We start from the raw sequence: 21,218 nt of genomic DNA on the forward strand, positions 1-21,218 counted from the left end.
AACTTCCCCCTGACATCTAACCTCAATTTTCCCTCCTCCAACTTCAAACCATTTTCCCTTGTCCTGCAGTTATCTCCCCTTTCCAAGAGTTGATTCCCCTCCTTTTAGGTACTGAAAGGCTGCACTGAGGTCACCCCGCAGCCTTCTCTTCTCCAGGCTGAACAAGCCCAGCTCCCTCAGCCTGTCTTCATAGGGGAAGGGGTTGGGGCTGTCCTCACTGCGCTGCAGGGTTGCAGATTAGGCCCTTACCCCGTTGTGGGGCTGAGAGATGAGCCTGAGGGGCCAGGCCTGCCCTCACAGCAGTGCAGGGGCTCTGTGGCTGTGCTGCAGTGAGGAGGGAGGCTGTGGGGCTGGCACTGTCCGCACATTGCACAGTGAGGGCTCAGGGGGTGTGGTGTTCTTGTGGTGGACGGGGACCACAGGCCCTGAGGGCCGGCCTTATCCCTGCACAAGGGCAGAGGTGTGGGATGTTGGTCCTGTCCCCATGTTGGAGGAGGGAGGTGACCCCCGGGACCTGGCACTGTGTCCAGATGTGGAGTCCTCAGTACAGGAGGGGCATGGACCTGTTGGAGAGCAACCAGAGAGAACCACAAAAATCATAGAGTCATGGAATGGCCTGGGTCAAAAAGGAGCACAGCGCTCATCCAGCTCCAACCCCCTGCTGTGTGCAGGTCGCCAGCCAGCAGCCCAGGCTGCCCAGAGCCACATCCAGCCTGGCCTTGAATGCCTGCAGGGATGGGGCATCCACAGCCTCCTTGGGCAACCTGTGCCAGTGCCTCCCCACTCTCTGTGTGAAAAACTTCCTCCTAATATCCAACCTAAACCTCCCTTGTCTCAGTTTAAGGCCATTCCTCCTTGCCCTATCACTATCCACCCTTGTAAAAATGATGTGTGGGCTGGGACAGGTCCTGTGAGGACGGGCTGAGAGCTGGGGCTGTGCAGCCTGCAAAAGAGAAGGCTGGAGAGCTGAGAGAGACCTGTCAGTACCTAAAGGAGCTGTAAGAAACAAGGGGATGGTCTTTAGCAGGGTCTGTGTGATAGGACAAGGGGAAAAGGGCTCTGGCTAAAAGAGGGGAGATTTAGAGTGGATATAAGGAAACAGGTTTTTATGATAAGGGCAGTGAAGCGCTGACATAAGGCTGCCCAAAGCAGTGCTGGATGTCCCGACCTTCAGACACCCGAGGGCAGGGGATGGGGCTCTGAGCAGTGATGGAGCTGTGGGTGCCCCTGCTCAGTGCAGGGAGTGGGACCAGATGGCCTTTAGAGCCCCCTTCCAACTCCGACCGTTCTACAATTCTATCTGAATCTCATGCAAAAAAAAAATACAACCAAACCCAGCCTGTTGTTTTTGTTGACTTTTTTTTTTCCTCACCAGAATTATTTCGTCAGCACTTTGCATGACCGACTTCACCACCGCATTTCACGCTGACGGTTTGACTTCTTCTCCAGCAGGGTGACGCAGGTTACCGAACCATGCTGACTTTTGGGTTCGTTTCTGCCCGCCGTTCCCCCCGGTGCCCACGCACCAGCTGGTGCAGGAGGAAGTCAGACAGAGCTGTGGGGCTCAGGATCCTGCAGGAAGCTGCTGCTTTTGCCACCACCAGCATGGTGATGGAGGGAGAGGGGAGGCGAGCAGAATCTATGCAGGTTTTTCTGTTGTAATGTTGTTTGAGCTCAGTGTCTTGGAGTCACGCAAATGCAAGGCAGCCACAGCTCTCAATTTGCATTGAAAGTTTCCTAGGTGAAAGACAAATAATCCAAGGTAAAATGACTCCGAACTCAAGAAAAACATCTCAGTGTGTATCTTCAGAAAAGCCTTGTGGTTTTCAAGAGAATTTTAGGAGTGTTTCCTACTGCTTGACCACAGTGCAAGCAGTCAGCAAGAGATACAGTAACGCTACTGGCTTCCTGGTTAAAACAGCAGTATTCTCATTCTTCCAATGTAATTTGCTGTCATCTGAAGTTCAAGTGCTGCACAGAGGGATTTGCTGCCTGCTCTCTCCCTGCAGAAACTCCTGATTGCTGCTGGGGGTCCGTAGCTCACAGCACCATGCAGAGCTGCACCCCACACACCTGAAGGTGCTGCCCGTCTGAGGGTCACCTCGCCTGGCTGTGGCACAGATATTGCTGGAGGGTCTGAAGCAGGAGAGGGGCAGCACCCCTGCTTGCCCAGAGCTGCCTTAGGGACACCGCAGTGAAGCAAAGCGTTTACTTGCAGCACCTCCTGCCCTCACTGTGCTCCCAGCTTTGTGCTCAGCCTGGTGCATCTCTGTCTTCCCACCCCAATCCTGCTCCCGGTCACGCTTTTCTCATTCCTCTGTTTCATGATCTGGTACAGCCTTGGTTTCTCAGTCCTCACCTTTCCTTGTCCCCATAGGGGTGGGTGGCTGCTCCTCACCCCTCTCGCCTGGCATCTCACAGCTCACACTTCTCAATAACCAAGGGGTGTTTGGCAGCACTTTGGCTCTGCGCTGAGGCAGGGAAGGAGGAAAAGCACCAGCAGTGCAACACCCAGGGCTGTACGAGGGGAATGAGGGCATGGATGAGGGCATCGAGTGCACCCTCAGTAAATTCGCAGATGACACCAAATTGGCTGGAAGTGTGGATCTGCCTGGGGGTAGCGAGGCCCTGCAGAGGGACCTGGACAGGCTGGAGAGCTGGGCTGGAGCCAATGGGATGAGGTTCAACAAGGCCAAATGCCGGGTCCTGCACTTCGGCCACAACAACCCCAGGTGACGCTGCAGGCTTGGGGCGGTGTGGCTGGAGGACAGCGTAGAGGAAATGGACCTGGGGGTATTGATTGATGCTTGGCTGAACATGAGCCCACAGTGTGCCCAGGTGGCCAAGAAGGCCAATGGCATCCTGGCTTGCATCAGAAACAGCGTTGCAAGCAGGAGCAGAGAGGTGATTGTTCCCCTATATTCAGCACTCGTGAGGCCGCACCTCGAGTACTGTGTCCAGTTTTGGGCCCCTCACTGCAAGATATTGAGGCCCTGGGACGTGTTCAAAGGAGGGCAACAAAGCTGTGAGGGGTCTGGAACACAGGGCTGGTGAGGAGAGGCTGAAGGAGCTGGGAATGTTCAGCATGGAGAAGAGGAGGCTCAGGGGAGACCTCATTGCTCTCTATAACTTCTGAAGGGAGGCTGTAGTGAGCTGGGGGTCGGCCTCTGCTCTCGTGTCATCAGTGATAGGACCAGAGGGAATGGCTTCAAGCTACGGCAGGGGAGATTCAGGCTGGACATGAGGAAGTATTACTGTTCAGAAAGGGTGGTCAGGCAGTGGAATGGATGCACAGGGAGGTGGGGGAGTCACCGAGCCTGGGGGTGTTCAAGGAAAGGCTGGATGTTGTGTTGAGGGACGTGGTTCAGTGGGAGCTGTTGGGAATGGGGGAACGGTTGGACTGGATGAGCTTTGAGGTCTTTTCCAACCTTGGTGACTCTATGATTCTATGATTCTATGAGGGGAGGAAACTGGATCAGCCCCTGGGAGGGGACATGGAGGCAAAGGGGTGAAGCAGCGGCGGGACGAGGAGACACTGAATGAAATGGCTGCGTTTGCCCAGAGGTGATGAGCAAGGGAGCAGCAGAGGGCTAAGAAACCCCCTGCAAGCCCAAGGGTGGATGTGGGGCAACAGCAGGACTTGTGGTGATGGGTTTGCGCTGAGCCCTTGGCCCAGAGCACAGAACAGAGGGCAGGCAGTGGCTGAGTCCTGCTGGGTCGCCTCGTCTTTTTCTCTTCTGCAGCTCTTTTAGTACCAGGTCAAACCTTTATTACAACTTTGCAGTCATAGGTACACAACATCTGACAGACAGACATGGGGAAAAGAAACAAATAAGGAATATTGTTATAAAATGTCACATTTATTGCTACATTACTGTTATATACAGGACAGTTCTCAAAATCTACTTTAAAAAAGTTAGGATTATTTAAAAATTCCAAATAATCCAGCCAGCTGTTTTGACACTTGTATAAAATTATTTAAAAAAATGAAAACAATTCTTATCTCGAGGCACTCAGAAACACAATTTCATCCCCCAATTGTGATTCATTTCAAAGAGCAACGCATTTCCCCACCCCCAAATACTTTATTTTCTTATTTTTTTTTCTTAATTTTTGCTGGGTTAGGCATATATATATATATATTTACTATATATATAGTTCAAAACTATAATGTGTATCTGATTTAAGAACAAGGATTTCAGCCACTTAAGTACATCTGGATTTACAGGTAGGCAGCATAGACATCAAAAGCAAGGACCATTTCATTATTATTCTTTCTTTTTTCTTATTTAAAGGCCAAAAAAAAAAAACCCCACCCCGAAACCAACCTAAAACTTTATATGGGGTGAAAAATAACTTCTGCAGCCATCTCCCATCTGCTCTCCCATCCCGCCCTGTCCTACAAAAATATATAGAAAGAGCAAACCATGGGATGCTTCGTTTTGCCAACCAGCTCCTTGCAAAACGAATCGCTCCCACCCCCCCAGCTTGGTGCCCCTCTCACCCCACAACCCAAAGCTGCTGGTGGGGAGCCTCCCCACGTCCCCCTGCTGCTGTTTGCTTGGACGCTGGTGGCTTTCGGGTGATTTGGGGCCGTGGGGAGGCAGCACGGCTGCAGGGATGCTCTGCTGCACCCTCAGCACAGCCCGGGTTTGGGGCGTAAAGCCCCGCTGCTTCCCCACTGCAGCTGCGGGTGTAAGGGGCTGAGAGGGCTTTTCTCTGCCCTCCTTCCACTGCAACGGGTGCCGAGCTGGAGCGGGGCTGGTGGCACGGGACCCAGGGACAGAAATACTGGCTTGGAGCCCCTGCTCCTGCCCAAAGGAAGAGCAGCTGAACCGGGTGCCGGCAGAGCAGCCCAAGAGCTCCGTTCCCAACCACTGCAGGGTGGAGGATGCTGGTGGAGCAGCGTGCAGAAGGCACAGGAGGGGGGAAGCGTGCATGAAGAGCCCCAGGACAGGCCTGGGTCCCCCCCAGGTCAGTGCTGGGAGCTGCTCCTGCTTCTCGCCGCTCATCCGACCCGCGGTCTCAGGGCACAGGTCTGGAAATGCTTTTGGAGCTGCTGGAAATGAAGCTGCGCCCTGAGAGCACCGGGGCTCGGCGGGCACAGAGCAGAGAGAAGGGGCTGGGCTGGGACCTGCAGGGCCCTGAGGGAGAGGAGAGGGGGTTGCATAGGATTTAACAGGGCAAAGACCTCGTGCAAGCCTGTGTACAGCGATCAGGTCTTGCTAGTGCTGGTGTTAAGCAGGAATGGGGAATCCAGCGGCCGTGGCTTGCTGTGGGTTGGCCATGCTTGTCCCAGCCCAGTGCTGCTTCTCCTCCCCATCCCCAGCTCTATTCTAAAGCCCCAGGCCAGGGGCTGGCACAGCACGCAGCAGGGCTGCAGGCTCCACTGAGACATCACTCCATAAAGGCAAAACTCAGGGACAGAGGGAATGGGAACGGGCATTCAGAAGCCTCCTGGCTCTCAAAGGCCTCAGCTGAGGGGGTTGAGGGCTCTGCTGGCTTCAGATGCCTCAGACACAAAGCGCCTTTGAGAGAGGCTGCTGCACTGAACCTGAAATTGCAGACTCCTGGGGAAATCCCAGCCTGCTTCTGCCCTTCCTGCTCAAGCATAACCTCAAAGAAACCGTCTCACCGCGCCGGCTGCTCGCCCAAATGACAGCTGGGAAGGTCCCACATCGCAACTCTGCATTTCTCATCCAGAGGGGACAAAAACTCCCAATGCCAAGCAGACAGATCCCATCCCCCGAGCGATGGGGACGGCAAAGCACAATCCTGCACTGCCCCAGCTCCAGCAGAGCATCTGCTGCTCCCAGCCCCGAGGTGCACAGGCTGTGACCCAGCTCCTGCCCTGCAGCTCAGCGCTGCAGGGTGAGACACGAGCAGAGGCACAGCAATGCCACGTCCCCACTGTGCTGCCCTGTGCAGAACAGAGGCACCAAAACCTCCCCAAGCTCTGGCACAGCGCGGTTTGTGCTCGAGGGCCCTTTGTCTGTGCCCTGCCAAGAAGTTGGCTACTTTTTGCTAACAAGAAATCTTCAATTTTGCTGACAGCTTATGGATTTTTTGTAAGATTTTTTTTTCCTTTTAAAATCGGAGATTTTCTTTCAATCCATCTGTACACGACCACCTTCTCAAATTCTTGTTGCTAAATCAACATGTCAGGGAAGCACTTCTAAAGCTTTCTGCATGGTTTTGGGCTCGCAGGGCTGGGATTTTGCAGGGTGCTCTGGGGGGGGGGGGGGGACGGGGACAACCCAGCTCTGCTGCAGGGCTGTCCCACAGGCAGAACCCAGAGCAGGAGTGCTGTAAGCCAGCGAGCTCACGGCGCGGTGCAGGAGGCTGCCCTGCTCTCAGGTCTCACTCCATAGACGTGATGCTGGGAGCAGGGAAAGCCAGAAGCATCCAACATGGCCTCCTACACCTTGCAGAGTCCCAGCAGGGAGAGATGATCCCATCCTGCTCCAGCACCCAGCCCCATTCTGAGCTACTGCCATGATGAGCAACATCCTGAGTGCTTCCAGCAACCTCTGCCAGAGCACGAAGCGGAGCTACAAAGCACAAGGTTACACCAAGGAAATGCCACAGGACCCAGTGCTGCTTGCTAGCCCTTCCCTCTCCCTGTACTGAAGCAATACAGCTCTCCCAGGAACACAGGGCCCAAAAACAAAGGACACAGACAGACCCTGCTTGCTGTCCGCACGGCCTGTCCTGCCCCATGGAGGCAGCTGACCCACTTCCAGGGCACTGCAGATGCTGCTGGAATGGGGGATGGCATCGTCCTGGAGCACTGACACCATCAGCCCACCGAGCTGGAAAGAAGCGGGCAGAAAACATTTTGGAAGTGATTTTGGCGAAGGAAAGGGAAGAAACAAAAAAAAACAACCCAGAATCCCGGCGGATGATCTTCCACTGCCAACATCAGAAGGGCTCAGCACCTCCTGCAGCCTTCTTGCTTTGGGCTCTCCTCCTGCTGGGCACATCTGGGGTGACCCGGTGCGGCTCAGAGCGAAGGGAGAGCAGCACAGCTTGGCTGCCGGAGTGCTGTGTGGGGTGGGTGCCCACTGCTGCCTTCCTTTCCTGCCTATGCAGATGATATTGGCTGCCCCACGGCAGGATGGGCACAGTGTGACCTCCAGGAGATGCAGCAGCACGATGCAGAGCTGCCGCTTCCCGACGGTTGCGACTCTGGGCTGGGATCCCACCGCAGCCACGGCAGGGGGCTGAGCTGCCTGTGTCTGTGCGTCCATCCGCTCCCACGGCACCAGGCACTGCGTCCTCAACGCTGCTGCTTCATCTGCCACCGCATCTTCCCAATGCCTCCAGCTTTGTTCGGTCATCTTTGTTCAGCGCTGCCTCTGGATGAGCCTCGGGCTCCAGGCGGCCGCTTGCAGGCGTGGGCAGCTTTCATCTGCAGCAGCTCTGCTTACCTTGGGAACGCAGCCATCCTCTGTTCCCTTCCACAGCCCGTGCTCCTGTCCTCCCATCACGGCGCTCCTGGGCCAGCACCCAACAGGAGCGAAGGGGAGCCGGCGCAGCCCCGCAATGGGGGATTTTTCCTCCTGGGAGGAGCTGCTGCAGGCCGCTGGTTGATTTCCTTCTCCCAAATCAGAAGTGGCCGAAGCAAAAAGATGGAGAATTCAGCACGAGTTTGTTTTGTCATGGAAGGTACAAGCCGGGCAAGGACCAACACCTCCTTGCTGTGGCTACATTCGCTTTTAGTGGCTTTCAGAGCCGAATGTGAGAATTCCTCTCTTTATATCCAGTCTCTCTTAATACAATTTTAATATTCTGGTTGATCCTAAAGATGCAACGTTAACTATAGAAACAGCAGCAGAAAAGCGTGGGGGTACAAGACATTTTTTTATACAAAAAAAAAAAACAAAAAAAAGAACAAAAAACCCCAAACGAAACAACAAATAAAACAAACAAACAAAAATAAAACAAAGCCCAAAAAAGTTCCTTTTCGTCGCTTACAAAACATAGGCAAAAGAAGCTAAAAAACAGAACAAAAAAAAAACACAGAGCCCAAAAGGCGTCGCTAATTTGTTCTACGTAAAAAAACCTCGTCACTAATGGTCTTTTTTTTTTCTTTTTTTTTTTTTTTCCTTCTTTTTCTTTTCGTTTGTTTGTTTAAAAAAAGAAAAAAAAAAGAAAAAAAAAAAAAGAGAGAGAAATACGAAGCTTAGGCACAATTTTGCTGCTGGCTGCTTGTGAACAAGCCAAGAGAACACGCCACCCCCTCCTAACTGAGTGATATGTATTGACTGTTCCGCGCTTTATACTTAAGGCAATTTTGTTTGTTTGTTTGTTTGCGTTTCAAAGTGTTTTTCCACCCCTTACGTCACGCCAGGATCCGTCCACGTGTGTCAGTATGAGCAGGACTAAAGTTTATGGGTCGGGAAGGTCGCAGATCGCAGCGAGGATTCGCATCCTGTGGATCTCCGCGTCCAGAGGAACAAAAGGATCTGAAAATCAAACCAAGAAAAGCACCAATGAGAACAGGAATGGAGCAGCGTCCCCAGCCTGCAGTGGGATGAAGCACCCTGAGGGCCCAGCGGGGCTGAGGGGCAGCTGAGATGTAAGCTGTAAGCTTGCTGCTTTTGTTCAGCCTGGAGAAGAGAAGGCTGGGGGGTGACCTCATTGCAGCCTATCAATACCTGAAGGGAACCTACACCCAGGAGGGGAGTCAACTCTTCAAAAGGGCTGACAACAGCAGGACTGGGGGAAATGGATCCAAGTTGAAGGAGGGAAGATTTAGGTTAGATGTTAGGGGGAAGTTCTTTACTAGGAGAGTGGTTAGGCCCTGGAACGGGCTGCCCAGGGAGGTTGTGGATGCCCCGTCCTTGGTTCAAGGCCAGGTTGGACGGGGTCCTGGGCAACCTGATCTGAATGTGGATGTTTGGTGGCCCTGCTAGGCAGGGGGGTTGGAACTACATGATCCTTGGGGTCCCTTCCAACCCGGGTGATTCTGTGATTCTGTGATTGGGTTTTGCCTCTTCTCTCTGTGATAAATACACAGACTCTGGATGGAGACTTGGCTCGGCCACCAAGGGAGGATGGCAAAGAGGAGCAGGATGGAGCCGATTGGGATGGCAGGGCAGGGAATGGTACCTTTACATGTGTCCAACGGGGTTGTGAGCGTCTCCGAGACCAGGATGCGAAGCTGAAAGTGTCATCTGGGGGTCTCCCACCACTCCGGATACTTTCTCCTCTTCCCGACGTTTCAAGCAGGCAGCTTTGGGGTTCAGATTGCGCTCTGTGCCAACAAAACAGCAGGGGAGGGAAGGGAACGAGCTGAGTCTGGGCAACAGCATCCCAGGAGTGAGGGCAGAGGCACGGGACAGAACAGGGCATGCGAGGTGGGAGCTGCTCTCTCCTGCGGCTCTGCAGGGACGTGGCTGCGCTCCAGTAAAACCCCGCACCCGGCCCAGTGCTGCGTTGGGAGCGAAGCAAAGCGAAGCCAAAAAGCTGAGTTTTCCAAAGGGATCCGGGTGCCAAACTGCCATAAGCACAAAAAAGGGACAGAGAGGCTCCAAGTAGCCAAACCCAGGCGGTGGCTTCGGAAAGGTCAGCGCACGTGAAGCAGAGCGGCAGCAGAGGTGCGCGCACGCACAGAATGGGGAGAGGGACCCCGAGGTGAACCTCTGGCAGTTTCCATACCTCGTACTTGCTGCTCCAGGCCCAGAATGACCTGCACCGCTTGCTGGAGGATGATCAGTTTGGTCTGTGCTTTGTCCGTTTTTAAGTGCATCTGACACATGCGTCCCAGCTCCTTAAAGGCCTCGTTAATGTCCCGCACGCGCACCCTCTCCCTGGCGTTATTGGCCATTCTCCTCTCCCGGTCCCTCAGATCTTTGTCCTCCAGTGATAAGGCCTCGTCTGTACTGCTGGGTTCACAGCACCACAGGGTTAGTCAGGGGGGTGCTCCGGGAGGGGGCAGACGTTGCCGTGCTGGTAGTGCTCCTGCTGTCCACTGGAAGCGGCCCAAGCGGCCCTCGTTTTTCAAAGCCAATTGCTGCGGGTGCTGCTGGGGGGGGTCCGGACTGCGGGGGTTGTTTGTCCCCTCTGCAGGCTATGGGAGGTGCTGCCAGCGTGGGGGGGGTGGGTGCAGCACCCCGTGCACAACGTCAAAGCTGCGAAATGTGGGGGATGTTGGGCACATCTCGGCCCCAAAACATTGGGTTTATCACCAGAGATGACGCCCAAACCCCTCTTTGTACATCTGTATCCCAACAAAGGGTTTGTGCCCCAGTGCTCTGACAGGTTTGGGCAGCAGCAGGGTGGGGGGCCAAGCACCCCTGGGTCACTTTCAAATGCACTGAACCCAGCTCGTCCCAGAGAGCCCAAACCCCCCCCAGCATCCTGAAAGGGGGAATTCTCTCTTCCAGGCAGGGATGGGAGCCTGGGAGAGCTCCTGCCACAGCAGCACCAGGCTGGCAGCACCGTACCCCATGGCATCGCCGCAGCCCTGCGACCCCCACTGCGCTGTACAGACGACCTTCTCCCCCAGAGCAAAAATTCTCACCGGAACGCCCCTATCTGAGGTCCTGGGCGCCAGCCCTGTCCCTGTCCTGTCCTCTCCTCGCCGTCACGGTGCTCGGTTGGCACAGCCACTGCCTCTCCAGCAGCTGGGATGGCCAAAGTAGCGAGGCCACCCCCAGCCACCCCAGCAATGACGCTGCCACTGCTCCCAGCTAACGCTGGTGGCTCAGATGCACCACAGATGGGCTGCAGCCGTCTGCCTCTCGTGCTGCTGCAGCACCACAGGGCCACGTGCTGTCCCCTAAGGATGCACAGCACCACGATGACACAGCCTGGCGTCACCGTGGCTCCTTGCAACGCTTCGACCCGCTCCTTCTCCTTCCTGTCCCATCTGCCACCAACCACAGCACAAAGTGGAGGGCACGCAGGGTGACTCCACGGCGCGGAGGGATTTGGGGTCAGCTTTGCTCCGTCCCAGAGCAGAACCGGTGGAGCAGTGACATTCTATCTGCCTGAGCTACAACCTGCACGTGGGGCTCGGTGAGTGTCCCCAGCTGTGTCCAAGAAGGGTTTAAAAAGGGACAAGCGTGGGAGACCAAAGTGAACACGGTGCCAACTCTGTCTGACCCCCCGCCACCCCTCGGCTCCTGCCTCCGGCCGCAAGCAGCAAGTACAAGGTAGAGAGTGGGACCACCGAGAGGTCACGGCTGGGGACTGTCTGTAGGAGATTGGAAAGAACAGAACCAAAATAAAATAAAATAAAATAAAAAATCAAAACTCGAAATGAGGGAAAAAAAAAAAGGAAAAAAAAAAAAAAAGGAAAAAAAAAAAAAAAGGGGGGGGGAATTAAAAAAGAGACAGGAAAAAAATATATATGTTATGAAAAGCAAAAAAAAATAAAAATAAAAATAAAAAATTGCAAACTGAAGAGAGGCACAAAGGACTCCAACATCAATGCGACAGCAGAGGCCAGCAGAGAGGAGCACAGCCAGGCACAGACCACGGGTTCATGTGTTACAACAATTCTCTGCAGAGAGAAAGGGGTTAACCTGCCCGGGAGGTGGAAGCATGCACTGCATGCACTGCAGGTGTGGAACAAAGCAGCAAAGTCCTGTGGATCCTCTGGGCTCTGCTGTGCACAGAGCTCCTGGTGTGGATGGGAATGTGGCTGTGCCGCCGTCCCCACGCGGCTCTGCAGTCCCCAGTGCTTTGCTGGGGGAAGGAGGAGGAGGAGGAGGCAGCTCCCTGTGCTGCAGGGAGGAATGAGTTTGGGGAGGTGGGATTTTGCTGTTTGTTGGTGGTGGGTTTGGTTTTACTGCTGGCTGAGTTGTCCCAGGGCTGCGGGTGCCCCGCGGCGGAGCGGCATGCAGTGGGGAGCACAGAGAGAGAACAGCAGGGATGAGACCAAAACAAAAACCAAACCAAAACAGAACAAAAAAAAAAACCAACAAAACAACCAAAAAGGAAAAATAAAAAAGGACAAAATAATAATAATAATAAAAAAAAAGGCATCGACAGCCTCGGGAATGCAAGGGCACAGGGGAGAGAGAGCGCAAGGCACCACAGCACACGTCACAGAGACAGACAGACAGACAGCCCCGTGCCGATCAGATACGTCAAATATCACCACTCCGGGACCCTCACTGACCTCTAACTTGTTGCTCCAGGTTCAGTATGACTGATACGGCCTGGTGGAGGATTAGCAGTTTGGTCTGTGGTTTTTCGCTGTTTAGGTGGAGTTGGCACATGCGTCCGAGCTCTTTAAAGGCCTCGTTGATGTCCCGGACCCGCAGGCGCTCACGGGCATTATTGGCGACCCTCCTTTCTCTTTCTCTCTCGGCTTTTTGCTCTGGGGGAAGAAGATCGTCCTCCTCATCCTCATCTTGACTAATGGTTTAAAATAAGAACGAGACAGGGACATTCCTCGCGTGCACTCTCAGCACCGGGCAACTCACAGACAAGAAAACACACACGGAGGCACCCAGATGTCCCCCCGCCGCGGCACGGGGACATGCAGTAACACGGAGAGAAGCATTAAGGCTCTTCCTCTTCCTCCCTTTCTTTTTTGTATACACAACAAAATAAAGAAAGCACAACACAATTGGTGATGCATCGGCACGGCTGCTGGGGGAGGTGGTGGGGTCACCGTCCCCGGAGGAGCTCAAGAACCGTGGAGATGTGGCACCTGAGGGAGGGGTTGGATTTGGTGATCTGAGAGGGTTTTTCCAACCTGAATGATTGTGTGGTTCTGTGATTAAGGCATGAGCTGTCGCTGGGAGGCGTGTGCTGGTTCCGAGGAGGTGTTGGGGGGTGACCCTGGTGTCAGAGGGTGGGTGGAGGGTAGGAGGTGTTTGCTGGCAAGGAGGGTGACCAAGCTGATGGCGAGGCTGGGGACAGGCCAGCACGCTGCCAGGCTCCCACCTGACCCACTGCCATGTCTGGTTGGCTGTGATGGGGGATACAGGAGCCCAAAGCAAATGGAATAGCAGCCTGACACAGGGAGAGGATGGAGCCTTCTCTCTGTGCCCAGGAATGCTGAGTACCTGTGCTGCCTGGGCACGGCCACGAGCAATGCCCTGAATGAGCACATCCCAAACCTCTGCTTTATGAGCACGAGGAAAACCCACAGCCATAAGGACAGCAGGGCAGGTGGCCAGGAGCTCTGCCTGTATTGGCTGGTTCCAGTGCCACGGGACCCAGGCTGTGCTCCTCTGAGGCTGGGCAGGGGCAGAGGGTCTGCACCACAAGGACAGGTCCCAGCATCACCAGGCTGAGCTCAGTTGCCCGGGGGTCACTGTGGCTGCAGCCCAAGCCAAATGCCTTCAGAGCTTTACAAAGTGAAGGGAGAGACCTGTTCAAAGAGCACCTTGTTCTATTCCGGGAGGGTTTCAGCTCCTTCTTCTCCTCTTCAGAGTTATCTGCCACTGATGTGTTCTCCTCATCCTCCTTCTCTTCCCTCTTTATCTCGTTGGTTCCCGAGGAGACGCTGCTTCGCCCCAGCCCCCCTGACAAGCCTGCCAAGGAACACAAGAGGTTGGAAGGGGCTGGGAGTCTCCATTCATGCGGGATCATATCCCCATCCCACCCTTCTGTGGGGGGGTCTCCAATTCTGCTGCTCCCCCTTCACTCCCATTTCACCACTCACAACTTCCAGAGCCAGAGTCCACCCTTCCCCAAGCAGTGCAGTGCCCGGGGTCTCACTGTACCCACAGCCAGAGGGGCAGAAACATGCATGATGAGCCAGAAGCCACATTAAGGACCTCTGGGAAAAGTGCAGTGCGTGAACTGGGTTCTGTGAGGAGCCCCGAGCTGGATGTGGGGTGACCCCAAACCCTGGCATCGAGAGGGACTCATGCATGCCCAGGTGCAGAGCTGCCTTACCACTGTACGTGTCCTGCTGCCTGTTGAGGTCAGGGAGTGAGCTGGGCTGTGATGGAAGTGTGACATGGTTGTGGAGCATGCTGGGGGTGCTGGACAGCCCGTCTTCAGGGTGACCTCCTCCCACCTACAGCAGAATGAGCAGAGCAAGCTTTGAGGGGTGGAAGTGTCAGGGCCAGCACAGGTCTCCCTGCAGAGCCACATGCCCCCCATGCAGGAGAGGAGCCAACCTGCCCAGGGGGCTGCGGGGTGCTGGGCTGCAGCTCCTTGCCCTGCCCACCAGCAGAGCCAAGGGGAAAGCCCTCATCAGTGCTGCCATCCCATGGAAAAGCCTCTCTGCTGGGATGCACTGCTTGCATACTGCACAGGCCGTTCTGCCTGGCTGCACGCATCTCCACAGGGCACCAACGTTTCTGCAGCCCCCACAATGCTACTGGAGCAAGGGCAGCCCAGCAGCACAGACCCCACACTGAAGGGATGAGGATTGAGCAGGCTGCATCCCGTGGGGCTGCACTACGCTGGCAGGGATTGGCAGCACAGAGCCAACACCCCCATTGCTGCAGATGGTTTGTAGCACGGAGCACACTGCTCTGTACCAGAGTCTGGGGAGCAAAGCACATCTGGTTCTGCAACGATGATCTGGCAGGGACCCAGACCTGCTCAGAACACGCTCCTGTGGTCACCAAGCTCTAGACAGGGGGGAACCAGTGCAGGACCCTACGCACCTGGGATGCACACCCCATCTCAGCGCTCCCCATCCATCACTCACCAGGCTGGGGTGTCGACCCCCCAGGGACATGACAGAGGCAGGGAAGGCCTGGCCCAGGCTGCCCACAGCAGCACTGTGTGCGGGAGCAGAGCCCAGCAGCCCATGCATGTCCCCGTGGTTGCTTGGCATGGCGGCCGTCTGGCCCACGGCGTGATTCCTCAGCACGTGGATGGCTTCGTCCAACCTGTCTTCCATTTTGTTTTGCTGGAAAGAGGGGATGGAGAGAGAAATCTGTTAATCTCTGCCAAGCCAGCAGCCCCATACAGTTGTGCTTAGGCTGCAGGGCAGATATAGGGATGAGCAGCCTGACCCCAGCAGTGCCACCACCAAGGTGTCACAGGAGCAGCTCTGCTCTGACACAACTGGGCTGGACCCGGCGGTGTGGATGGGGGTCAGGAAGCAGTGCCTAAATCTGCTTGACCACATGCCAACAAACATCACTCCTGAAGGTCCCTTCCAGCCCACACCACTGTGTCACCCAACCCTCCCCCTTCAGGTCCTGATCCCACCACCCCCAGGGACACAACGAAAGGAGAAGAGGAGCGAGGAGATGTTGCACTTACTAAAGTGTGGAGGCTCCCTTCGTAGCTGGGAGATAAGGCACCCTGTCCGCCCGCTCGAGACCACTGGGATGTGCCTGGAAATGAACAGGGACAGCTTGGGATTGGGCACAGCAGCCGCTAGGTGGGGCTGGAAGCTGGGCCACCACGGCATGCATAGGGACACCATAACACTGCATGGAGCCACACAGGCATGGAGCAGCAGTTTGGTGGCTTTGCACCCACACACCGAGGGTATGGGCTTTCATCAGGCACTGAAATGGTTTTGCAGCAGCTCTGGCTGCTTCCCAGTTTATACTGGGTTCGTTCCATTAGGAAGGAAAGGCAGGGACAAACGTCCCGAGCCCCACTGAGATGGGGTGCAACAGAGATGGGGCTCCCCCAGGGGGTGGCAGAGATGCTTTAGCTTGCTCCCCTGCTTTTAAAAACAAATGGGATTTGGTGAGATTTGCCCAAAGCGTGGGGTTTTTAAGGAGGGTTTCCATGGAGCTGATCTGGGAAGTGCCTTACAGCAAAGCTTCTGGGCCTCTTTAGACAAGGAACAAGACTTTCACCTACCTGCAAGGCCCTGCGGGGAGCCGACCGGTGTGGAGGGGTTTGATGAGAAGTTATTGCTAGAGTGATCTGGGGAATAAATCTAGAGGGAGAGAAGCAGGGCGCAGTCAGCAGTGCTCAGCTCTGATTTAGAACTCCCCCAGTGCTGCTGCACAGAATGGTGAGTGTCCCTCCTGCCCCACTGCCAGCCCTCATCTATCCCCAGCACCCAGTGCCTCTGCCCTGCACTATCCCTTCTTGGTTTCCCACGCTGGAGGGAAGCTGGAGCCCCCCCAAAAATATGGGGTGCAGTGCTGAGCCTCAAAGCACCAGGTAGAAGCAAAGGTCCCTGTGCTGAATGGGACAGGGGCAGCCTTGAGCTCTGACAGCCCCATAGCAGAGAACGCCGTTCTCAATGGGACAGTGCCCTCCAGTTTGCAGCAGCACACTTAGGGACTGGGCACCAGGACCCACTGGTCCCACCATGAGGGCTGTGTGGGTCTGGATCTGCTCATGGGACTGTAGTAACACCCCGTGCTGCCTCAGGCTCCCCATCTGCTTCAAGGGGCTTTAGCACAGCGCCAGGACTCGGGGTGGCAGCTGTGTTTGTTTGAGGGTGCAGAGGTTCCCCCAAACTTCTCACGCGTCCATCTTCCCACTGCCTAGATGCTCCTCGGTGCAGAGGGAGGTCTGCAGGGGCAGGGAACAGTCGGGGATGTGCAGCAGCTCTTACTGAAGCTAGTGCCTTCCCAAGAGCGTCTCCCGAGCTCCCAGCCGTGGTTCCTCTGTTACCTGTTGAGAGAGGACACAGAAATCACTGGCAGGGCACCACAGAGCTGCTGGGACAAGGCATAAATCCTTCTCGATGTGTTTCCCTTTCTCTGAGCAAATCTTCCCCCAGGAATCCAGGTCAGGATGCTCATTTCCCAGGGAACACGAGTTCATTTCGGTAACACGTTTTGTAACGGGCTCAGCAGGGTCAGAGATTAAAGCACCCAGGGGTTTAATGCAGCCACTGAATGGTGCGTTTGGGATTTGGATGAATGGCTTTGCAGCATCACAGCATCTCCAAGTGCTGATTCCACAAGACCTCGGGCTCCTCCCAGTCCCACTCAGCTGCTTGGCAAAGCCCACATCCACCCCCTCCCCGCTCCCTGGGGGCTGCGCAGGCACCCAGGCAGGGGTGAGCTGTCCCCTGTGACACAAAAGGGATCAACAGCGTGCAGATATGCAGAGATGGGCACCCCCAGCCCTGATAGTGGGGCTTTGGTTTTCCAGCTTGGTCCCTGTGTGTCAGTAGGGTGCTCTGGGAGGGGGGGGCACGTACCCATCATGGTCTCGGTCCCACTGATCGGCGGTGTGTGGCTGGAGACGCCATATGGGGTGGAGGCAGAGGAGAAGCCTGACACGGAGGGCAGCCCGCCATTCACCTCTCCTGAATGCAGCTGGTAGTTCTGGAGGGAGGGAAGAAGAGGGTTAAGGTGGGTCCTGGAGCTTCGACCACCGACCCGACCCCAACAGGGGGCGCTGGGGGGGGACAGCTGGGGACGTTACCATGCGTTCGTGCTGATGTAAACTGTTGAAGCTGGCAGACTGTGGGAGAGGGGAGGAGGAACTGCCCAGCATGGCCCCGTAGCTGGACTGGCTCATGGCACCAGGGGAGCTCCACAGGTCTGGCGAGTTGTGAAGCCCGTCTGGAAAGAAAGGAGAAGCTGTGAGCGGGGTTAGGGGTGCTGGTATGCATCCCATAGCCTGAGCAAGGACTGCATCCATCCCCACTGCACCCTACAGGGCACAGGGCTGCTCCAGCCCTGAACCAATGCATTGCAATCCCTCCCGTTTGCCACTCCATGTCTCAGCTGCTCACCTGCCATATAGAAGGCTCCGGGGTATACAGTGCTGGGAGGTTTTGAGGGAGTGTATCCAGCCGGATCCCTGCTGTAGTCATCACCTGAGTTGGATGGATACACCTGCAAGGCAGAGAGGGGCGAGGAGCAGAGCGTCACCCCAGGGCTCAGCACACCCTGCATGGGTGACAGATGGGGACAAAGCGATAGAGACAGCACTGAGTGGAGCAGCCCAGGGCTGGGGATGCAGGGCAGGAGCCCAACAGCCCCTGCCTTCCCGGAATGGCACCCAGCAGGCTGTGCTGGCCCCAGTTTCGGTGCTCTGCTCCAGTTCCCGTTTTTGCGGTTATAGCTTTTTATGAGCAACCACAAACCCCATCGTTTCTGCATGCAAACCCGCGCCCAAGGGCATGGGATGGGTCAGGGTGGTGGTGGGGACACAGCAGGCCTTGGGACCTCAGCACTGCACCCCAACCCCGCGCTGTGTCTGCTGGCAAACCTGCAAGGGGCAGCTCTGCTGCACTGCAGTACTTCAATCACACTGCTCTACACCTGCAACAGCACAGCCCCAAACCACAGCCTCCACGGGGACCCCAAACCCCTCCGGCAGCACCTCAGCCCCATTCCATGTGCTCATGCACGGGGTCAATTGCAAACTACTGAAAATAAGAGGTTGGGGGGGGCACGGCTCCTTGTGCAGGATGGCACACGGCGCTGCCAGCTTTCAGCAGCTCTGCTCAGCTCTGTGATGCAAAAGAGAAGATCTGCTTTCCCAAAATGACCCAAACTCATCCCAGAAAGCCTTTCCAGGGCACCAAATGGCAGCGGTTCCGATTTCTGAACGCAAGAATTCAACACGCAAAGAAACCGAAACGCCACTCGAAATTACGTGAGAACCTTTCCTGCAGTCTATTTTCATCCCCCTGGCCGTTCATTCCGAAACCACAATCTGATTTTTTTGGTTGGTTTCGATGCCCCCGAAAGCAGAGGAGGGCGCAGGGGCTCCAGGAATGCTCCTCGTGGAGAGCAGTGCTTCCATGGGATGGGATTTGGGTGCTCTGTGCCCGCACCCTGCACCCAACCCACCCCCTCTGACCCCTGGCTGAGAACCCTCATCGGTGAGGGCAGAGAAAACCACTCTCAATTCCCCTGACTGCTCACAACGCTGAGAATTTCTTCTTTTTTTCTCGGATGGGGGAGGTGGGGATGGATTGAAAAAAGCTCTGAACTGCACCGGTGTTCAAATGAAATGCTTCTTTTTCCCTTTGTGCCCCCGGTTCCTGCTTCTCAGTGCTGCTTCTCTCCTCCTGCTTCCCCTGTGCCACGTGGTTTCCCCCCATACCCATCTCCATCCCCAAGATGAGGCAGACCCCCCCCCCCCACCCCCCTGCAGTCATCAGCCCCACCAGCCCCCCAAGGGCTCCTTGGAGAGGGGGGGGATGGACTCTGCCCTGCATCAGAGCTGGAAGCAACTGGTCGACATTTGTGGCAAGAAGAGGGGGAAAAAAGAGAAATAGAGGGAAGGGGAAAAGCTGATGGGCGCAGGCAGCTGCCCTCCAAGCTCAACACCCCCCCCAACCCCCCTAAACCCCCAAATTTGCTTTCTGCACCACGCTGTGCACGCGGGGCCGGTGGGCAGCGCGAGGTTGGAGAGAGAGCGGGTGAACGGAGGAGGAGGAGGAGGAGGAGGAGGAGGAAGGCTGCGAAGAATTGAGAATCCGGCAAATTGACTTTTCCTCTAATTTGATTAAATAGCGGGAGCTGGGACGGGGGAATCGAATGAAGCACGTCTAATGGGCCCCGCGCCATCTGCCAGGGCTTGGCGCCCGGCCAGCGAGCGAGGCAGCTGCGTGGCTGTGGGGAGGGGGGATGGGGGGGGGGGGGGAGAGCTGAGCAGGGCCCCCGCATCCATTTAATGCATCCAGAGAGCCGAGGAGGGGAAGAAAACACAGCGAGAGAGAGAGAAGGGGCTGCAAAGAGGTTTTGCTTCGGCTGCCGATTCCACATCCCCGACCCCGTCGCTCCCCAAACCCTACAAGTTGTTGTGGGATCCCCCAAAGCCCGACTGCTTGTCCCAGCGTTGGGGGAACGGCGGCCAAACGCCGCAGGAAGCGGTAAATCAGCGCCAAACCCCCCCCCTTCACAACCCCCCCCCCCCCTCCTTCTTCCCCCCCGGCCCCAAACCCCGGCGTCGGCCTCGGGGACCTCCAGGTGAGGTCATTTCCTCCAGTTGGAACTGCCAGCACGGCGAGGGCCGGCCGGGGGCCGTGCACAGAGCCCCAGAGCTGGGAGCTGAAGGGATTTATAGCTGCGTGCTTCTTGGTTGCGTGCTATTATTATTAGTATTATTATTTTTTTTCCCCTCTTTTCCTCTCTGTTTTTTTTCTGGTTTAAATGCACCAAGCCGGGTGGGACCGCAGCAGACGGAGAGCAAACAGAGAGTTGAACCCACAGAGGATGAGCACCGAGCCACCGACCCCACACTGGGATGCAGCCCAGCTCCATTCCCAGCGTCCCACCTCTCCCAGAACCGCATCACCTCACTCCATCCAACCCCATCGAGGTCCCCAAGCTGTGCCACGACCACGAGCACCGTGTGCCCGCTCCATGTCTCCAAAGCAGCTTCAGAACTGCACATCCAAGCACTTTATTTTGAAGGAGAGGCTTTGGAACCTGTTTGTTTTGCATGGGCTCCAGCGATAACACGGAGCGGGGCCGCAAAGAGCCTTTGATCTGCTGCCGTTTGTCCCACCCCACCTCCCTCCCCCTCCTCCCCATACCACTTAGGTGTGGATTTCTCTCCCCCAGCGTGGAAGTTCAACAGCAGAACACAAAGCAGAGGTCACTGCTGGGAAGGGAGGGGGGTGGGGGGGACCCATTAAAAGTGGGGGTGAGTAAAGGAGGATGCAGAGCACGCGTGGCGCTGAGCTGTGCTGCTCTGCCAGCACGGGGCTGCTGTGTTCTGCTGCAGAACCCCACTGCCTATGGGGTGCTGGAATAGCTGGGGTGCAGGTGTTGGTGCTGACACGTGCATGGGGCCAGCAAACACCCAGCGGCTCCTGGGGGCATCGGGGCCCCCTGAGCAGCACCGGAGTGACAGGGAGCTCCCCAGCACCTTTGAAATCTGAGGCCAACAAAGGGCCATTTGTCAAAGCAACGCTTTCCCCACATGGCAGCCGGGGTTTGGGAGCTCTGAATTTCACACACACCACGATTTTCTGCAGCAAGCTTTTCCCTATGAAAGCAGAGTCTCTTTCCTTACAGCTGGGATCCTGCAGTTATAGGCTCCCCCCCGGCAGCACAGGGTGCAGTGCCACATCCCTCAGGTCTTTTGGGAAGGCTGCGTGGCCAGACAGCTCCCATGCTCTGCATCCCCTCCTCCCCAGCCTCTTTTCCTGCAGATCCCATTACTCCCAGCCACAAAGCCATTGTTCACTTTATTCCCCTCCAACAGCCATAGGAGCATGGCTAACAGATTCCTGCAGCCTGCTTGGCTTTCCTATAAAGCAGCACAGGCAGTGCACACACCTGGAGCAGCCCCAGCTGCCCGCGTGCCTCACGGCTGCTTTGCTTTCCTCCTGCACTGAAATCTGACCGTGCTGAATATCCCGTTGCAATGGGGCACTGTGATGTAACCTCAAAGTG

General features: G+C 56.0%; 1 protein-coding gene across 15 annotated transcripts in view; it reads right to left on the reverse strand.

The window, feature by feature from the left end:
• Positions 1–3,839: 3,839 nt before the first annotated feature.
• The window catches only part of TCF3 (transcription factor 3), a 57,353-nt gene continuing 39,974 nt past the window's right edge, over positions 3,840–21,218 (reverse strand). For 7 of the 15 annotated variants that reach the window (XM_048927379.1, XM_048927378.1, XM_048927377.1 and 4 more), the window contains 12 exons: positions 17,594–17,696; positions 17,281–17,420; positions 17,054–17,180; positions 16,460–16,518; positions 15,751–15,829; positions 15,196–15,269; positions 14,633–14,836; positions 13,867–13,990; positions 13,337–13,499; positions 12,134–12,372; positions 9,115–9,259; positions 3,840–8,468 (listed from right to left, as the gene is read on the reverse strand). In XM_048927379.1, the coding sequence (XP_048783336.1) occupies positions 9,117–9,259; positions 12,134–12,372; positions 13,337–13,499; positions 13,867–13,990; positions 14,633–14,836; positions 15,196–15,269; positions 15,751–15,829; positions 16,460–16,518; positions 17,054–17,180; positions 17,281–17,420; positions 17,594–17,696 (1,455 nt within the window). In that variant the 3' untranslated portion in view covers positions 3,840–8,468; positions 9,115–9,116. Of the gene's footprint in view, positions 8,469–9,114; positions 9,260–9,663; positions 9,891–12,133; positions 12,373–13,336; positions 13,500–13,866; positions 13,991–14,632; positions 14,837–15,195; positions 15,270–15,750; positions 15,830–16,459; positions 16,519–17,053; positions 17,181–17,280; positions 17,421–17,593; positions 17,697–21,218 lie in introns of those variants that run through there. The other 8 variants (XM_048927390.1, XM_048927381.1, XM_048927384.1 and 5 more) reach the window with 7 other exon arrangements.

Source organism: Lagopus muta, chromosome 26 (genome assembly GCF_023343835.1).
Source record: "Lagopus muta isolate bLagMut1 chromosome 26, bLagMut1 primary, whole genome shotgun sequence".
NCBI classification, from domain to species: Eukaryota; Metazoa; Chordata; class Aves; order Galliformes; family Phasianidae; genus Lagopus; species Lagopus muta.